Source organism: Podarcis filfolensis, assembly GCF_964270895.1.
Source record: "Podarcis filfolensis genome assembly, chromosome: 12".
In the NCBI taxonomy this organism is placed as follows: Eukaryota; Metazoa; Chordata; class Lepidosauria; order Squamata; family Lacertidae; genus Podarcis; species Podarcis filfolensis.
Window position 1 is genome coordinate 36,149,022 of NC_139614.1, and position 20,526 is coordinate 36,169,547.

At 40.1% G+C, this 20,526-nt stretch overlaps 1 protein-coding gene across 9 annotated transcripts in view; it reads left to right on the forward strand.

Moving 5' to 3' along the window:
* The window catches only part of MLLT10 (MLLT10 histone lysine methyltransferase DOT1L cofactor), a 127,773-nt gene that overhangs the window by 28,385 nt on the left and 78,862 nt on the right, over positions 1 to 20,526 (forward strand). For 7 of the 9 annotated variants that reach the window (XM_083579344.1, XM_083579337.1, XM_083579340.1 and 4 more), the window contains 3 exons: positions 7,445 to 7,524; positions 8,906 to 8,960; positions 20,044 to 20,153. In XM_083579344.1, the coding sequence (XP_083435470.1) occupies positions 7,445 to 7,524; positions 8,906 to 8,960; positions 20,044 to 20,153 (245 nt within the window). Of the gene's footprint in view, positions 1 to 662; positions 799 to 7,444; positions 7,525 to 8,905; positions 8,961 to 20,043; positions 20,154 to 20,526 lie in introns of all 9 variants that reach the window. The other 2 variants (XM_083579341.1, XM_083579342.1) reach the window with 1 other exon arrangement.

Genomic DNA, 20,526 nt, shown 5'->3' on the forward strand with positions numbered 1-20,526 from the left:
GTGGTGGTGGGGTGGGGGGTAAAGACACAGAGAGAGAGGGGGCCGGGGGGCTGCTTTCGGAGGCGTCTCTTTTTCCTCCCCCCCCCATGTCTCTTCTCTGTCTCTCACACACGCGTCACAAGTCACCACTTCATGGAGTGCGCCATCCACGTCTTTCCCCTCCTCGCTTGCAGGCGTGGGTCGCCTTCCCCCCGTCCCCCTGCCTCCTGTTAACTCTGTTGCTGGCTGTGTTCGTGGATGCTTAAAACTCAAGGAGGCGGGCCTGTTTTAGGAAAAGGGAGATGGGTGGACCCCCCTCCAAAGATGCTGAGGGCGGCCGGGCATGTGCTTTTGGAGGAGGGGTGGCCAGCAATGTCAGAAACAAGGTGTGCTATCCTTGTGTGTGAACGAGTAAGTTGCGTGTGTCGCCCTAGTCGTTACTTCCTCATCCTGTGTGAGTGCCTGCCCTTCCTTCCTTCCTCCGCCCTTAGTAGTGAAAGTAGGCAGGAAGGGAAAGGTACGGAGCAGTATCAAAACACTTCGACGTGAGCTTAAGAGAGTATGGGCAACGTGCGCTTTTTTGCTTTTAGCAAAATTGCCCCTGCCTGCTACGTCGGTATCCCTTTGCACTTTTTGGCACGTCCTCGAAAAGTCTTGCTCCTCCTCCTGTCTCCTAAACCTAGGTAAGAAGCCAAAAAACGTGTTTGTCAAAGGGAGAGAGTTAGCTGTCATGTGACTGCCCCTTTCCTCCCGACTGCCTCTGCCGGAGCGTCCTTTGGCTGGATGGTGTCTGCTGGGTGAGGAGACTTCCTGTTTGTGGTAGGAGAGTGTTGGGGGAGGGGAGGAAAGGGACACTGTGGACTGACTTATCCTTTGATGGTAGATTTGTTTGGATTAGTGGAGGGAGAGCAGTTGGCTGGTGCCCAGCTGAGTGGCTGTGTTGCTGTTTTGCTTGCTATAATGAGCACAGTGTGTCTCTGCTTGTCTCTGATGATCTGTATGAGTTTCCTTTACGTCTGGAATATGTTACTGTTGCGGTTGTAACTTAGAGTATGCGAGTACATACATGATAGCACAAAAGATCCAGCTGATCCAGATTGTTTTTTAATCCTATTTGTGAGAGGTGGCTGCAGGGCTACATAGTTTGTGACTAGTCAGAAGGAGCACTGGAGAATGGAATAAACTGTCATTCCTTCATGTGAACTTGTCTATCATGAAAATCTTCAGGAATTCTCTCCCACCCAAAGGGTGACACCTTGGAACTAATCTTTTTATGTTTCCAGTGTGCATGCGCATGTACTTTTAATAGAATTTCAGGTCTGGGCTTACTATTTTTTGTTACAGCAAATGCCAAATCTTTAGAATTGCAACTGTGCACCTATGCATTTGATTCAGTGCATTGAAAAAGGGGTCATGGTGTCTAGGTGAATAGATGCATGTGCTAGAGAAAGAGGAGGGATGGGACATTGTCCAAGTCAAGGGGCAATGTGAAACTTCAGCTCCCTTCTCATTTCACAAAAGCTTATGCGTGTTTAGAGGTATGAGATTTCATGTGAGCAACCAGGAAATGGGCCGCAGATGGTGACCTATTACAAAGTGGTGCAGATGTGCCCCATCCCCTTTCAGCATGACTATTGGATTGCAGAAAAACCTTAGTTTACGTGTACCCTACAGTATATTGTTTGTGGAATCCTCTGTACTCTGTAAACTGAAATTGATATCTATATTTATAGTAAGTCTCAGTTTTTAATGAAAGTGAGAGACTGTGGCATCTGTGCTCTTATTCAGTTTCCCACACATGCAGCTAACCCAGCTTTTTCTTCTGTTGATGTGGTTATGAGTTTGCAAAATCTTTAAGGCATAGTCTGAGAATAGGAAATAGGAAGTAAGTAAGAAATTGAAAGTGGAATAGGGAGACTTATAGGAGGAGTTACAGTACAAAAGTACTCATGTGAGACTAATATTGATTAGTGTATTTGTTTTGCTTTTAAATCACAGTTGCACTCTAGGTGTGTAATTTGATTCTGAAAAAGCACCAGAAAGCTTGATTCTGTGCATGTTTTCTCAGAGTAAATCCCATTTAGTTCAGTGGGGTTTACTCCCAAGTAAATGCACATATAATTTACATTATCTGAAAAATAGCTGCAAATGTCTGTTTTGTTATATCATTGTTTGGGTCTGCACTAGGGTCCTCAAAGTTATTTGCAATAAGGCTTGGCTCTCTCTATGGAAATTAAATTAAATACTATGAATATACTGTGGGAAAATCAAAGTACTATTTCCTTTATATTTCAGGAAAGCTTTACTTGGGAAAACTTCACTCCCAAACTTCTATTATTGATTTCATGTGTACCAATAAACCTGTTGGAGGGAGCTAGACATCCATGGAGAAGAAACAGCTTAGGGCCCCCCTCTTCCTGTAGTAGCTACTATTTCCCCAGGGGACCTAGAAGCAAGGTGACTGTGCAGCCGGACAGTAGCGAGGAACAGCTGTCATTCCTTTAGTGCTCCAATCTTCAGTGACAGCATGTTATGTAAAGGAATCTGAAATTGTGGGAGACTTTTGTAGAGCTGTAGAAATAACGTGAGATGACACCTTAAAAAGGGAAACCAGAGCAATCTTCACCTGAATAGTTATTCCATTTGAATTGGTTCTCCTTGTGGGGAATGTACTTACACATGCAAAGTATGTGAACAGTACAGAAATAAGTATCCCCTTCCTCTAAAGTAACTAACCCTCTTTGTTTATGTGATGGCAGCCTAGGACACGGAGACTAAGCATGGCATCTGATGGTGTCTTAACACTGAGGAGTAAATAGAGTAGGACATAAACATTTTCTTCTAGATAAGGAAAGGAGAGGGGTGCTAGCATGGAAATTTGCTTTAAGATAGCCAGTTACTTTTGCACAACTTATGTATTAAGAGAGACCCTGTATTTTCTTTTTTGTTCTGGTTAGAGGCATCATGTGGTTTATTCCATCTTTTTGGACATGCTGACAACACCAGTTCCCAAAATTTCTGAAATCACTTTGGCTAATTAGGTGATAGAAATATTCAGCTCTGTTTTGGAAAACATTCCCAATACACCCAAGATTTTTATGAATTCAGATTCAGGAGCCACTGCAGTTGTGTTTGGTTGGGAGCTTCAGCCTATACTGCGAAGTGTATCTAAGGCCCCGTCTCATGCATACATATCTGGAAGTAAACCCAGTTTAATCCATGCAATTTAACTTCCAAGTAAATACACATAAGATCATACTGTGTGCTGTATAACTCAAGCTATCCAGAGATATAGTGCTGATCTGATGCACTAATGAATTCTGAGTGCTCAAGTAGACTTCTATACGATCCGCTGTTCCAACTTAGTTTTGTTACATGCTCTCTGCTTGTGCACATATTCAGGGTATTTAGCTTTATGATGCAGTTGAATTCTGGACTATATAAAGCCCTGGGCTAGTTGATCTGTTTGCACAGTGGTCTCTGCAATATTAATTCCTAAGCTCAGTCATGCCTGTGACACATGGATTTAGAGAGACTTGCACATATGTAGCATTTCATCGTAAATCATGTGAGGGCAAATTGTTGAGGCTTAAGAGTATAAAAGGTATAAGCAGCATTGGCAAATGCTGATGGAAGGCAGTTTTGAGTACGTATACCTGTTTTGAGCTCCAGAATTTCTCACTTTAATTGTATAAAGCGCCATGTGCATTGATGGTGCTATATAAATAAATGTCAGTGATAATAATAATATGTACTTGAGTACAGATTTGACTTCTTAAGTTTCATTAATCAGGATGGGACTGCACAGGTGTGCAGGGTTATTCACATTGCCTGAGTAGATAGACATGATAAGGACTGTAAAATGTTTAATTTCCTTGTTCTCTGGAGCAGTACATGGGTGTTTTCTATTGTATTTCTCTCACTTGTCCCCTCCTGCTACTTCTGCAGTCTTTCTTGGAATCTGAAATAGCTCATCTGCCTCTTGGGCCATTTAAGACCAGAAGAGACTGTCCCTGGCACACTTCCCAATATGGGAGAAATTACACTTTTGGCCCAAATGCCTATGGGAATGAGTACAGAGTGCTGCAGTTGGTGAGCACTTTGTTGTAGGGATGGGTGTTTTCATTGGGTTTACACCTGATAAGCTTGTTGCTGCAGAATTAGAGCTTTGGATGGATATGCAGAGTCTACAAACAGCAGGTTTTGAGGAGCCATGGAATGAGAGCCAGACAAGAGAGGGATCAGGAACCGTGAAAAAAGTCTAAGGCACAAAGCATAAAGAGGAACCAGACCTCAGGAGTCAGAAGAGAGACAGTGCAGTCAGTTTATACCATACATGCAAAAGAAGAACCAACATCACAACTGATAGTAGCCAAGGTCACAGTTGGGTAGATTATTCAGAAGGACTGGGAGCAGGAACTGTGGAAAGAGTAAAAGGCATAACAGGAGGCAGGTCACAAGAGATGGAGGCTGAGAAGCACAATCAGGAGCTTAGGTATGCAAGGTCAAATGGATTATTTAACTTTAGACTTCAGATTTGGGTCTAATTGGGGGAGGCTTTATCTTCAGCAAAGTGTGAAACTAGAGAGGAGTCATGGAAAAGAGCAGGCACATAAGGGTGAACGCCTTCAAGTGCCAGTGATTCAGTGGCCACAGTTAACATACAATTGTAAGCTAAAAACCTTGGCTTATACACCATACTGTGCAGGAGGTTTATGCTAGTGCATGCAGGCTGATTGCTGTCACTTAATTTCTTCTTTTGCATGAGCAAGTAAACAAACTAGGAAGGGTTAACTTAGCATTACTTCCAAACCTGGAATCGTGGGTTGTTTCTCCCTAACAAGCCAGGTCTGTAAACCAAGTATCTTGAACCAAACTTAAGTCAATTTTAAGCCAAGGTTTAACAATCCTGGGTTTGGATATAATGCTAACTCTCCTTTTCTCGGGTTTTGCACTCGCAGGAAGCATGGAGTGAAACAGAAGTAACTGGGCACATACAACATGGGTTGTTTAGCCACAGTTCTTGGCTTATTGTTATGTGTGAGTGCAGCTATTGTTAAACAAGAATTCAGGTTCAAGATGAGACTGCATCTTTGGGCTAATGTGCTTTCTTCTGTGATAATGCTGCATATATCTTCTTTTGTGGTATATTAGATAACAAGAGTACTGATTAGAATCGGTCAGACTTTTGAGTGTAAAAATGACTCTCCTTATGTTTTTGGATAGTGTTTTTATAGTGACACCTACATGTTGTTGTTAAATTTGGCAGTCTGCTCTGCAAGGCTGTTTTTATTTGTAACACAAAAAAATGCAATTTGTGTAATTGGAAATAATGGTAGTTTTGTCTTTGCTTTCAATAGGATGTGGATTGCACCCAGAATTATGCAAGTGTCGGTTATAAACTCATTTGGCTGTAAATGCCTTTTGAAATTAGTAGAATTTTCTTTCTTTACCATGCTTGACTGAATCCGGTCTCTTTGGTGCATGTATGTTGTGTGTGTCTGCATGCACATTTAGACCATAAGATTTGATACTATAGGAAATAGCCAGCCTTGGTTCAAGAAGCTCTGTAGGTTTGTCTTAGTCCACTTGTTTCTCCCCAGCATTCATTAATGGGCAAAAAAAGAGAGACACTTAACTTTCCCCCTTTTGACAGAAGTTAACAAATTCTGTAGGCATACTAGGTCCCTGTAGAGTGGATAGTAAAGGTAAAGGGACCCCTGACCATTAGGTCCAGTCATGACCGACTCTGGGGTTGCGGCGCTCATCTCGCTTTATTGGCTGAGGGAGCCGGCGTACAGCTTCTGGGTCATGTGGCCAGCGTGACTAAGCCGCTTCTGGCAAACCAGAGCAGCACACGGAAACGCTGTTTACCTTCCCGCCGGAGCGGTACCTATTTATCTACTTGCACTTTGACGTGCTTTCGAGCTGCTAGGTGGGCAGGAGCTGGGACTGAGCAACGGGAGGTCACCCTGTCGTGGGGATTCGAACCGCCGACCTTCTGATCAGCAAGTCCTAGGCTCTGTGGTTTAACCCACAGTGCCACTCGCATCCCTTGTAGAGTGGATAATGCTTGCTAAATTACAGGCAAACAGTGTTAGAAGCTTGGATAGAAAAGCTAGGAGCCAAATGGCTTCTGGGACCTGGGTTTTGGGTGCCAGAACAGAATGCTTAGTAGCTGGGGGGGGGGTCGGCAACACTTTTTAATTATTATTTTGATAAGCATAAGAGACATATTGTTAATATCACATTTTTAGCAGGAAATTGTTAATACATGTTTAATTTGGTGTTGAAATAAAACTATTAGTACTATACTTCAGTTTTCCAAACACTCTACTCTTTATTGTTAAACTTCTTAAGGAGTTAAGGATTGTCTATCCTTAACATATACTTCGAGGCTTCAAAGCACATACATTTCAGTAATCCTTGAGTGTCAGCCAGGCGCAAAAAATGGCACCTAGACTTTCTGAGGTGCTCGCAAATGGAGAATCTGTAGCTGCAAAATGTGCCGGGTGCCCTGCTAATTTCGAACCCTGCAGGCAAGTAGGTGGGATACACCTTATAAAAATGGATTTTGGCATAGGAATAACTAAAATGGGTTTGCTTTATGATTACAAGCTAGACCTGTCTTTTGTGAAGAAGCTATCCCACTCCATACTGAAGTCTTTCCTAAGCTTGGCGAGCTAAATTTCAATTTTGTAGTGTACCTGTTGCCCCTTCACCTCACAATTTGGCATTTTCCTTGTGTGGTAAGCATAGAAGCATAGCTTCAGTTTTAGTAGACATTTGTCTGCAGCATTCTTAAAAGGTCTGTATCACTGAGTCAATATGAAGTGGTTTAGGGTCCCTGCTTTAACTGGTGCAGACTTGCACAGGTCCTGTCATTACCCAGGTAAGCTTATAATACAGTGGTACCTCTGGTTGCAAACGGGATCTATTCCGGAGGCCCATTCGCAACCTGAAAAGAACGCAACCCGCGAGCAGCGAAACCCGGAAGTAACCCTTTCCGGTACTTCCGGGTTGCCGTGGGACGCAACCTGAAAACGCGCAACCTGAAGCAAATGTAACATGAGGTATGACTGTACTATTGAAGCATCACATTTTAGCTTGGGGTTCTTCTGAATCCAATGCACAACCCTAAAATAAACTGATAACCTGTGATTTTTAGACAGATGAAATAAAATTTATTTATCCATTGACCAAGGGCTCCCACAACATCCTCTCTTCCACCTCTCCCCCTGTTGAAGTTAGACTTGAAAGAAACATTCTATGGTAGCCAGTAGAATACATTCTGGTGTGTGCTTGGTTGAAATGTATGTGTGGTGCCCACATCAGTTTCTCCAGTTTGCAAATGTACTCTCAGAATGACCCTTGCACTTACCTATGTGTGTATTGCAGGACTTTTTTTTTCTGTATAATATACGTATTTTTAATATGATTATTTGCCTCTTTTCTCCCAAAATAGCATGCTATGGAATTGTACAAGTACCTACTGGACCTTGGTTTTGTAGAAAATGTGAATCTCAGGAAAGAGCAGCTAGAGTGGTAAGTTTGAATTGGTGTGTAATACTTGGGTGCATGTTTTAATCTAGTTCTTATCTTGGTAGCATTGCTCAAAATGTATTATTCTTAGCAGGGGGTGAAGCTTTCTCATTCTCAGGTTAACAGTGGGCATGTATCCGCTGGAAGCCATAGAAATTCATTTTTTCCCCTTTGCCTGGATTTTTTCATGTTCTAGTTTTAATATGGAAGTACAGAGAGAACCAGGCAGGATTTTCAGTGCTGTTTAGAGGCTAACAGTTGCAGAAATACTGTACTGCATGCTTCATAGTTGTGTTTCCCACCACCATGACCTTTTTCTGGTGAGGGGAAAGGATGGCAGAGGATCTTGTGAGGGAATGTTAACCTTCATTTCCGCCCCCCCATTGACTCCTTGCAACAAGGGGGGGGAGAGAGAGAGAGAAGCCAGACACAAACACTGTGCCACCAGAAGTGTGGTACTCTGCTCTCTTGATAAATGTTTTACTCTCTGATTTTTGGACACCCACCACCCCACTGTGAGAATACACTGTACACCAAAGAGAGATAAATCAGGTTGGCTCTGTAGTCTGCCTGCAACTCTCTGGCTTCAACACATGAACTTCTTTGGGGTATTATTAATTCCAGTTTTGGAGGATACTTTTGCAAGTACTGATAAAGCTTTCTTATAATTCTGTATTGGCAATGAAGTAAAAAAGAAGTATCTATGGAGAACTGAAGTTCTGGATTTTGATATAACTGGATTTTGATATAAATTACTTAATAAATATAAACGACATAACTCTCCTGCTACTTTCAAATGTATTGAATTTAATATTGGTTGTTTGATCTTAGCTTCATAATGCTAGTGTGGAGATAACCAACTTTAATTTGAATTCTGGATATGGTTAGTATTGTACTAAACATCACAGTTTCAACATAAAGTTTTGCAATAATGGTTGGTATTGATTCTTTTAGGCCATAACATTATGTGGCTCACGCAGAACAGATCTATCTTGTGGGTTTTGATACAACAGTGTTGCTTTTAGCACTATCACTTGGAGCAGTGTGTGTATGCAGAAGCACACATGGTTGTCTTATTTGTATCGTTGTTCCTGTAAATACAGAACTTAAAGGCTCTGGAGGTTTGGCTTGTCCGTAATTTAGAAATTGAGCTCCAGAAATGGCCATTCTCATAAGTAGCTTTAGATGAATAGAAACCATGGGTGTGAAATGTTGGATACTGAGCTGTGATTTAAGACATAGATATCTGTTAGAGAGAGGTTTTTTAACTTAAGGAAAGCATCTATATTTATGAGAAAGGAGACAAATAGGAAATGGGTCAACTACAGAAAATATTTGAACGGTACCTTATTTCTTGTTTTAATAACTGTTTGCCTTCCTGCAGAGATGCGAATTATGCCCTCATAAGGATGGTGCTTTGAAGAGGACTGATAATGGGGGTAAGTCTTTTACCTTTTCAAAAAAAGTCTCTAGTAATTTAAAGATTTTGTTCCTTTTTCTGCAGTTCAGTTGCATAAACTGATAAAATTGGAACATAGTTTATGTGGTTAAGATTTTTGGAGCCCCACGTATAAATATTCTGTTATTCTAAAGAGCTCTGAAACTTAGGTATTTCAGGGTTTGTATATTTAATAATTTAGGTGCTCATCACTGTAAAATGTATTTATTCTTGCAGCATGTATATGAGAAATCTTATCTTCCTCTTACACATGGAGAATGAGAGCACTGCATCATGCTAGAGGGCTGTATATAAATTGTAGACTTTAATTTTATGCAAAAATAATTCAGTGTAAGTGAACAGTGAAGGTTATTTAATTCCTTCGGTGGCTATGGTTTGCTAACTCAAGTGGTACACTTAATATGACAAGCAACTACTTGATGATACCACCTGACTTTAAAATGGTGTTTCCTTCTCCCCAAGCCAGCATGGCTAATGATCAGGCTTGGCAAAATTTGTAGTCCAGCAATATCTACACAGCACACACTAGCTTGCCCAACCCTGCACCCATCCATTATAGAGGGAGCACATGGAGAAGGGCTCCTGAAGAAGGTCTTTAAACTTGTGGCTAGGCTCATGTAGAAGAAGAGATGTATCCATGACCCACACCATTTAGGGTCATCAGCACTTTGAATTAGACTTTGGAGCCAATGCAGGTTGTTTGTATTAAAATACATGGAAACTTATCTGTGCTTAATTTTTTTCATTTTTTGTGAAGGCTTAATTTGGGTTTCCATGGTGATTACTTTCCTTTTCCATGGTTCCATGATAAAGTTTTATTTTATAGACCCATCTCTTTTTGAGACTTTTTGAGGTGGCTTACAAAAAGCAGAAATAGGATAAAAGATAAAAACATGGCACTAATACAAACATATTTATACTCTCATTTTAACTTACAAGCCAGGTTTCTTGCTATAATGCTTTTTAGAGGGAATCAGTAACACATGATTTTTAAATTTTGGCTAAGAGCCCCAAATGTGCTTATTAGAAGAAAGCAAAAGTCTGCATTGCTTACTTTAGCTTAGCTTTAATTTGCCTAATGATTCATTAGCATAATTTTCTTGAAATAGGACGTGGATTATTATTGATGCAAAGCTATCTCTTATTCTGTGTAGGAGTCTAGTGTAAGAGATGAAAATATGCATCAAGAAACAAGTTGGTCTTGCCTTCATGCTACTTTGTATGGAAAAGCAGCTCATATACTTCAAGAATTTTCAATTCAGCCTTGTCTCTGCTGTTGTATTACCACAATGAATAAGGTGTTAACTTCCATGAACTTGTGGTTACTGACATGGAATATGTGTATCGATTAGGGTACTGTCTTAGTGGGTAGAGGGTGCTGTTTGGGGGATGCAACTACTCCATTGTCATGGAAAGTTGACTTTCTGGAAGTATCTGTCAAGTCTTGCAGAAGTGGCAGGCTAATAAGGATTGTTCTCATCTGAAGGTTGATGGATCTAGTTGGTTTCCAAACTGCATTTTTGGTGTACTTGGCAGACTGTCCTGTCAAAGCTCTAGCTCAGGGGTGGATAACTACTTAGCTCAATAGGCCACATCTTTATCTTCCCCCGACCCCTGGGGCCCAACTTTGATGGGGGGTGGGCCACAACATGTCAGTTGACTGATAGGTGGGAATTCCTGTGGCAGTGCAGGGAGCGGTCTGCTTCCTGAGCTCATTCCCTGCAGGGAATGTGCTGGCAAAGCAAATCCCAGCAAGACTGAATTTCCTGCTCTCCAGTTGGTGAGGGGAGAGTGTAGTCCTGCTGCCTACAGGATTCACAGTACTCAGCAGGATTTTACCCTGTCCCTTATCCATCAGCTGAAGTTACCCAGTGACACTGGCTGGTGGACAGGTGGGTATGTTTGGGGGCAAATTGCTTCATGGGTTAATTTGGCCCCTTGGCAGACCAAGATTGGTCCTCCACCACCCACTGGAACCGACTTGAGTATTGGACATGATGGCTGTAGAACAGGAGTAGCCAGTGCACCTCCAGATGTTGGCAGACTCCAACTCCCATCAGGCCTGGTCAGACTTGCTCTAGATATTCAAGGCAGTTGAGAACAATGAAGGAACTGGATGATGAGGTGTAGAAAGGTGTAGGAAAGGTCAAGTTAGGTTCAGCTGAACACGAGATTCTTTGGTGGTGTCTTTGAAGAAATCCTATCTTCACCACTGTTTTATCTGCACAGTGCCATCCACTGGAGCTTTTTCAAGTCATAAAAGTCCTGTTACAACATGACTAGCTCAATTTTTACTTTTAGATAGTTGATGAAATCCTTCCTGCTTCAGGCTTTGAGGGGAGGGAGTGAAGTCTTAAAGAAAGGGCACACACACTTAAATGTTTCTGGAACCTGCCAGATAGGTTCCCCACCCCCTTGTATTATGTTTCTGTATTTTAAATTGGTACTGTTCTTATATTTATGATATGGTATTAGCCAGCCCGAGGGATCCAAGGAACCATGTTTGGCAGCACACCAATTTAAAAATAAATATAAATGAGCTGCCGAACATTAAATTGCTATCTACGCAAAAATATCAGCCTCCTATTATCAACAATCTGGAGGATATGCTATAAAAATAATAAAGCCTTTAAAACTATTTTCAAAAGTTGCTTCTGGATAATGCTTGCCTAAAATGAAGATTACTTTCAACTTAATGGTAGGGTTTGCATGGTATTTATTAGGGGTAGGCTTTGCCAGGAAAATCATGTTTTTTCTTGCCCTGGGAAAAGCTATTTTTCTCATATTTTAAGACATTATAAAAATTGTTTCATTATTACAATATTATGTTTCAAGCTGTGTTTATGACATGTAGCTTATTTAGCGTTGAACGAGGAAATTATCATAGACCATGTTATATTTTTAGTTTTGTATTCTTTTAACAGAATTTATACTACATTAAAAACAGAATAGCATGTAAAGGAATGAAAATAATAATAATTTGGGATTAGATCTTAACTAAAGTTCTGCTGGTGGGAACAACCTGTGGGTGGAGTTCATTTGGTAGGAAGCTCCCACTAGGATGTGGGGGGGGCAGTGGCATTTTCTGCCATTTCCCCCTGCATCCCCTTTGTTCCTCAAAATTGTGGTTTGCACCATTTGGTGACATTCTGGAGCACCATGAGAAAGGGGTTGCTGGGGGAAGGAGAGGGTAGTGGAAAATGTTACCCTGCACTGCACCCTGGCAGCATTTTCTGAATTCCTATTCCTGCTGCAAACAGAAAGAGCTCTTCCATTCATAATCTCAGAATAACAATAGTAGAAGAACAAAAGTTCAAATTTTGAGGCATTAAGCAAAGATAAAGACAAGAGGTTCAGTGGGCAGAGGGGCCTGACAGAATCCAAACATAAGACTGCACCTTGGTGGTCCTGTTGGAACTCCACTTGAAATTGACAATATCACTAACTGTTGCTATACCAAGCTTTCGTCATGTCCACTTACTGTAAATTGCTGCGTCGCATTGTTGCATTATACAGTTGTTTTTCCTGCTGCATCAGTTTCTTGTCTAATAGTATCTTACTCTTCTTAAGAAGCTGGATACTTTTTATTTGTGTATTAGATTCACTAATTTAAATTCCAGTTGCTTGCTGTAACTGGCAATGCATATCTTGCAAGATTTCCACAGAGGTCTTAATCACTGCATAAACAACTGACCTTATGTTTTGCTTGTTCTACTACTCTTAAATTGCACATCTTTGATCTCCAGCAAGATGCCCTGGAGTAAGAATGGATACCAGAGACACTTATTTTTTAAAGCTCAGTATCTCTGCAAAAACATTTGGGTGTTAGTTGTTGTTTGTGTTTGTGTGTGTGTTCTTTAAATCAATCAATAAGAGACTTAAAAAGCTGTGAGGGAGTTGGTTCTTTTAAACTGTTGCAAAGCACCCAGTATTTGCAATCTTTCTTGTTTTACGGTTTTGTTTGGAAGCCTGCACTGTACACAACAAAGCTTTTTAGTTCAGCATATTTAGAACCAGTTATTGGATTGAAATCTGTTCCAACTGGATGCTGATCAGGAATGTTGTGCATCAGCATTCTTTGTCAGCTTTATAACAGGATTTCTGGAAGGCAGCTGCTTGGTTGAAAGCCAACTAACAATGCAATAGTGTCGTCATTTTTTTAAGGGTTAGAGTGGGGATCTCCTAAGCTTGTAAGGAATGTCACATGCCAGCTTTTGAGTCAGCAGCTTTCTCCCTCTGAATTTCATTAAGGCCCTGCAAGTTAAAAGAAAAAGCACTAATGCAAACTTAAGTTACCCAAGTGCTGTCACCGACTACTGCTAATATATTGTATTAAGTACTTATATCTGCTTGTAGCCGGATTCTGATATAAATTACTTAATAAATAAATATAAACAACATAACCCTTCTGCTACTTTGAAATGTGAGATTTTAATATTGAACTCAGCTTCATAATGCTAGTGTTGAGATACCCAACTTTAATTTGATTGTTGAATCATCTGTTTTCAGACTTGGACTGATTTGTGGCTGTTCTTTCCTGATTGAAGCTGAGAGTAGGGCATGTTCGACACCACCTAAGTACTGGTGTGTTGTATAGTAAGCAATAAATAAAAAGAATACCAAAGATGGTCTGATAAAACAAATTAGTAGGTCTTCTAAAAGCAAATAGTTTTTGTTAAATTATTTTCATTCATTGTACAGAGAAGGGCATTCAATATTGAGATAAGTTCTGTTTCCAGGAATTTGGAAGGTAGCTTCTTGTGAAGTTGGCACCTTCCATCTATTCCAAGTCATCTATCTGTTTGTATAGGAAGACACTGTGGTGCTCTTCAGGAGCTGCATAAAGGGAAGGATGCAGAGGGCCTTCTCGGTAGTCGCGCCCTGTGGAATGCCTTCCTGTCAGATGTCAAGGAAATAAACAACTATCTGACTTTTAGGAGATATCTGAAGGTGTAGGGAGTTTTTAATGTTTGATGTTTTACTGTGCTTAGTGTTTTAATTTGTTGGAAGCCACCCAGAGTGGCTGGGGCAACTCAGTCAGATGGGTGGATATTATTCATAACAATAACAATAATAAATAAACAATGAGAGAGAGGGAGTGAGAAACCAAAAACCAACATAGTAGAAACGCACTCTGGTCTTGCCTTTCATTTCCCAGTATTTGGTGATTGCCTTATGCTCCTTTTTGTTTTATGGACAAGATACCCTCCTGTTCTAGACATTCCTCTTGTTTCTGCCACCCATCTCAGGGATACCATGAGCAGTTTTCGAAACTCCCATTGTTCTAGGCGCATTTTGTGACAGGGAATTTCATTAGTGCAAGATGTTTCTGAGCTCAGGGTGCAGAACTGTGCCTAAGATTTCAGATTAAAACTGCAGAGTGGAAGGAAAGGAGGACCTTTTTCTGTCTCCCCACTTCCAGCTACTCTCTGAAGACTGGAGAAGAGATTCTCTTAAGAATATTAGGGGGGTGGGCAGGGGAACGACTAGACCATGTGAAAAATAAACATAATATTTTAGCAGCAGTTCATTCATTTTTCAGCTTTGTATTCTTGTTATAAAAAAGTTCACCTAGACATTCCTTTGTTGCACCTATAACCTAGGTTTAAGGTGCCATATAGCTCCTAGCTTTCATATCTCAGTTTCTAACACTGACCATGAAAGAAGCAACACCAAACTCCAAAAGTTCTCCCAAACCAAAGAGTAACTCTGATCAGCCCTAACCTGGGGAGAAACCCTTCCTCTTGACTCAAGGCTCCTTAGTTTCTTAACACTTTCAGATATGTGGTTGAAGGGCCATGTTGTAGGTGGGTTCTGCAAACAGTGAGAGAAAGTTATTCCCCCTTCAAGCATACTTAGAGACCATCCCTTACTTCCCCTTGCTCAGGCAACCCAAGAAAGATGCAACACTATTCCAATGCTATCCAATACTTTCTGGAGAGAAGAGTAATAGACTCCGAGCTAGTTCCAGAGGGATAATTACTTCTTTAAGGTGAATTATATTTTTGTCAGTATATTGAAGAAATCAGAAGACCTCAGAAAGATCGTAGATCTCCACGCTTTGGCATGGAGATGGGTCGCACTATTTCTGCACGCCTGTATTGTTAAGATTTCCTTGCATGAATAAATTTTATGGAGGACCACTAACTGCCTCGTTGACTTTGCAAGTGTTCCTTCTGCACTTCAGTGCCAGTTGTTCTGTCTTCAGCTCCTTCTTCCTGTCCTTGGTCCTAGTTACCAATAAGACTTACTTGAAGATGGTAGAGTACAAGTTTTATTCCTGTTTGTAAGACTACCTGGTTGTGTCTTTAACATGTGCAGACTACTGTACAGAAGCCCCAGAGGCACATGTTTTTGATAACTCTTTCTGGAAGCCAATTGTTTTTCTTTTCTTTTAGAGGGGGGGAAAACCTGTTATCTCTGGTCAAAGGAGATTTAACTCTTAGCCAGACTGTTGGAAATGATGGGTTTTAATTTCAGCCGACTTTCTTGGGCCTATCTACATGTCTGAGCTATTCAGACATTCCTGCTAATCTTCAAGATCAAATTGCATCAAGATTGAAGCCACATATCTGAATACCCAGGAACTCAAATGTCAGTATCCCAGTGGACTATGGTGGAAAGGTGTACTTATCAAAGACTTACTCATAGTATATTCAGAAGTAACCATTGCCAGCCTACCTATGTGGGAAGCGCACTTCAAATAATTCTTCATCTAGGAGCTGTGGTCACACTGTAAGACATCTTGTAGCATCAGCTTCCTAGAGTTCTGAGTGGTCTGTCTGACTCTCAGAACCTTTGCTCTCCTGTTGGACAGAACAAATGTGTCTTTCCAAACCAACAAATACATGTGAAAAAGCTTATTGGAAGCTGTGTCCTACCTATGGAAAGCCCTTGCATGCCTTCTGTTGAGTGAAGCAGGACTCCTCCAACAGCCAGGTATCTGAGAGGCATCTACAATGCTTGGATGGTAGTTGAGCAGGCAGCAAATAGGCCATTTGGAACGATCTCTAACTCTGGAGGTTCCTTCTGATCAGTTATGTTTGGGCTCCAGTTGTTGACTTGCATGTCTGCTGAAGAAGCAAACTAGGGACCAAATGTGGGTGCAGACATGAATTATGAAAAAGCAGACGATGCCTTTCAAATGTATTCTTAGTCCTTTTGTTTTCTGTAATCCCTATGACAGTTAGAACGATTAGATGCTACTTTGGTTATTTCTAGGTGGCCAAGACGTTCTTGGTGGCTCTTGATGGCTCTTGATGGAGGTTCTGTGAACACTTCCTGCAGAGGTGCACTGGCTGTGCAAGGAAGGGCTCTTCTCAGCCCCAGCTATTATGGTTGCCACCTTGAAGATGGAAAGGCAGGCCTTAGGCCTTACTAGCTATCAGGATGTCACCCAGTGTGACTTCCATACCTATGGCATCATTTAAGCTATAAATTATCCTAGCATATAATACTTGGAAGGCCCTTGTCAACTGAACTGTTCAGAATTGTCTGCTGTTATCTTAGTGAGGGATATAGTTCTGTTTGCAAGATGACTGGATTATGGTCTGCAGTCAGATACACTGAGCTTCAGTGTAATGCAAATTCTCACAATACTTGGTGAGTTCCTTAAGTAACATGCATTCAGAGGGTGCTAACTGCCCACTGTAAGCACATAGTAGTGTTAGAACTTAATGTTGTTGCCTATTCAGAACCCAAGGTTTTTAAACACATAATAATATTGGATACTTCTTATCTGGTGCAAATGTGCTAAAATTTTGAGGGGGGTGGGAAGTAATATCCTTATCTTGCTCAGTTAAGAGGACATTTCTGTCTCCAAAGAGATCCCAGCTGCTTTCAACATTCCCTGAAAAAGCAAGTGTTATGTCATGGGGTTTGTATCTAAGGGTTTGGAAGAAAGGAAATCTGAAAAATGATTAGCTCATGAAAAAAAGCTGTTTGAATTGAGCAGTGTGCATAAACAATATTAGCCAGGAACGCAGCAGGTCACTTTCTAGGACCCTGAACAGAAGAACACGTTATTTCTAGTGGCAGAAAGCAGATGGGATGCATTAGTTCCAACGTCTGTTATAAAAGGTTATGAGTTCCTGTGGAAAGGGGAACTGAAAAATGAACACCAGTGGCTTTCTGGGACCCCAAAGAAAGCTATAGCCCTAACTTCTACTTTAGTATAATCTGCTCTACATAAATCAGTGTTTCAGTTTGCCATAACCTCTTGTGGGCAGCTAGCTACTTGAAATACAGCAAAATTAATTTCCTAGCAGTTTTTTGGTTGTTAGGAGCACAAAGACATTGTTTCCAGCAGATAGCAACAGAAATAACTAAAGCTAGAGTGGTATTTCAGTGTAACTTCGTGTATCAATCCTGGGCTGTTTTTTCCTCCTCCAATAACAGCACACCAACCAGAATACATTTATCATTTAAGGCTGTATCTCAAGAGTGTGGAGACTTTTTCAGCCTGAGGGTCAGGTCACATTATCTTATGGAAAACCTTCTGGATGTTGCATTCCAGTACTGGGTGGGGCAAGAGGGAATACTGGGTGGAGCAGTAGATGCAACTCTTACTAGAGATATAATTTTTTTGGAAATTCTGAACCCACAGGAGAATATTTTTTCCTTTTTTTTTTTTAGGGGTGTGGAAATTTGTGGACAATTGAAAAAAAAATTCAACTTATTAAAGCCGCTTTTACAGATCAAATGTCACTTTGTTGCTTTAGGAACATAACATGTATTTTGTATAATATGGTTTGCCATTAGATTATCATGTTTGGTATATTAAAATACAATTTATTTGGTCCATTGCAAATTGAATTTACATTTTTAATTCATTTCATTTTTTTTGTTACAAGTGGAGCTCCAAGCTGCTGAACTGTAAGGAGTCTAGCATCCCTTTCGTTTTGTCAGTTTATGAGAATGGAAAAAACAATAAAAACAGGAGAAACCATTATAATTATAGTAAAAATAAGAAAACTATATATTTGACTAAGTCCTACTCAGAGTAGACCTATTAAAATTGAGGGACCTATGTTAGTCACGTCTCTTAACTTCCAGTAGGTCTATCTAAGTAGGACTAGCATTGAATACCACTCAGTGGTATGGAGAACGTCAAGCAGACATAATGCACTCATTGCCATAAAAAGAGCTGTGAGGGGGTGGGGAGGGGGCAGAGGGAAGGCAGAGCCAAGACTCGATGAATACTTCATGAAATTTAATCAATCTCATTTTCTGAGGTATCTCAGTCCATTTATGCTTCTTCATATTTGTCATCATATTTATTATGGACTTCTAAATATCAAAGGTTTGCCTGGATAGAAACTAATTTTATCTACCCTGTCACATGTCATAGCCCAACATCTTTCAATTTTCCCATTTTTGGAGAGGGAAAAAGGCTTCGGGGGGGGGGGGGGGGAAACAGCACTAAATGTTGTACACGTGATTGGCACTTGTGTGTTTGGTTTCCCTGTGTTAAATATTGCTGAGGGAGGCCTGATTGGCACTTTGATGTGGGGATAAGTGTGTGGGGGGATTTAATTCATTGCTCCTGTCATGGTTCCAATACAGGTAGGACTTGCCCAGTGGTTACCATTTGCCTTCAGAGGAAAGCTGCCATTGAGTGTAAAGATTTTGAAAGACAACAAAGTAAACGAGGGCCAGTCACGTGCACAGTGGCATGTCTAGTTTGACCTTGAGAGTATATTAACCTTGTCCCTTGTGCACACATTCTCTCTTGTGGAATTTGGTGTGTGTGTCATAACATTTTTGCATGCTGGAATAGGTTGATTCAGACTTTTGGCAAGGGTGTTTGTTGCATATATACCAGTGCGTAGTATGTATGCTGTAAACACCACAATTCATTTCTGTTTTGCAGATATTTATAAATAGTTCTGGAGCAGGTTCCAGAGAGCTGCAGACAATCAAATATTTCTCCGTTCATGGCCCCAAATGTTTGCAAACCTGTTTCAGCTTTACGTAATATTTGCTGTTTGCAGCATTGCCATGTAAAACATGATCTATTACCTCATGCATGGTTTGAAGCAACTGAGTATACATGGAATAGGTAGAGCTGAGCCTTATAACATTGTATGAAGATTAGATAAGTTGTATATGTGATATTTCTAACAGGTACTTTGTGTACCCCTGTGATATTTTTTCCTTCTTCATGTTTGGACGTTAACACAGATATAGAGTGTGTGTGAAGATTGGGACCTAATTTCTTGTGGAAGGCTGCAATTACGTTTTGAACATTCCTGCTATTCTGCTGCTTTTCATATTGGGAAATTGGTGTATCAAACTGTCTGGGAATTCTCTGTATAAAGTAATCCAGGACAGAATATGGGCAGCTCTTGAATAGCAAAGTAATTTTCAAGCTGAGCTATTTATGCAATGAAACAGTAGCAGACATGGTTAAATTGTTTTCTTTGGCAAGCACAAATTGGTGACTCTCTTGGGAACCACAGAGAACCTGAAATTAGGCAGGCTCTTATCTGGGTCAAGAATCCTTGGAAATTGAAAAGAAAAAACTGTCAGAAAAAAATACCCTACTGGTCTGTGAAATACTATCAAAAGCTACTGAAAGAAAGCTAAAAATATATGCTGCTTTATGCTGAAATACCATTCTAGGATACCACACAGGAAGATATAAAAGTAATAGTGTCAGGTCTTAGATGTAAGCAACAAGAAAAGAAGCAAAAAATTCGTTCTTTCTTATGGAAAGGTGTGAAGAGAAAGCATTATAGTTTAATTACCTGCATATTTTCTTCCCAATTTCAAGCATGTAGGCCCGTTAATTTCAATGTGAATTAAGAACTAGGTACAATCTAAAAGTGATTTGTTTCTACTTTTGCAAAATCATTATTTATATTAGTTGTTTACAGCTCTTTGAAAATATGTAATCTTATCTTTATATGCTGTGATGTGCTAAGGAATGTGTTAGATACTTACATTGTGCTTAAATAATTGAAAATACATGTAACATATGAAATGTTCTTTTTTATAGTTGAAATTATTCTATTTGTATTGTCAGAAGGCATTAAGAATAAAATGTAATTAACTTTTTATAGGTTGGGCTCATGTGGTTTGTGCTCTGTACATTCCCGAGGTGCAATTTGCAAATGTTTCTACAATGGAACCTATCGTGTTGCAGTCTGTTCCTCATGATCGCTATAATAAGGTATAATTCTACTATGACTTATTTTCTTGATATAATTTTGTATTTGAAAAATATGCTATATATTTCACATCTCATTAAAAAAAACAAGCATATTTTGCTTTGAAGGGCTTGTATTTCTTTAAAGAACATTTTGTATGAAAGAAAATGAGTAAAATTATTTATGTCTTACTGAAGTTTATAGCATGAGGCAATATCTACTTAGATATCTAATGTTTTTCGTCATCAACTGATCAAATAGGTTTATAACATTTCCTGTTTTATTAGTAATCACTATATTTAGCAGCAGATTACTGTTGATCAGTTCCTTGATACGGTTCTTATTAAAAGCTAATTGAGAGTAGAATTGAATTTTTCAACTGTTGTTGTTGTTGTT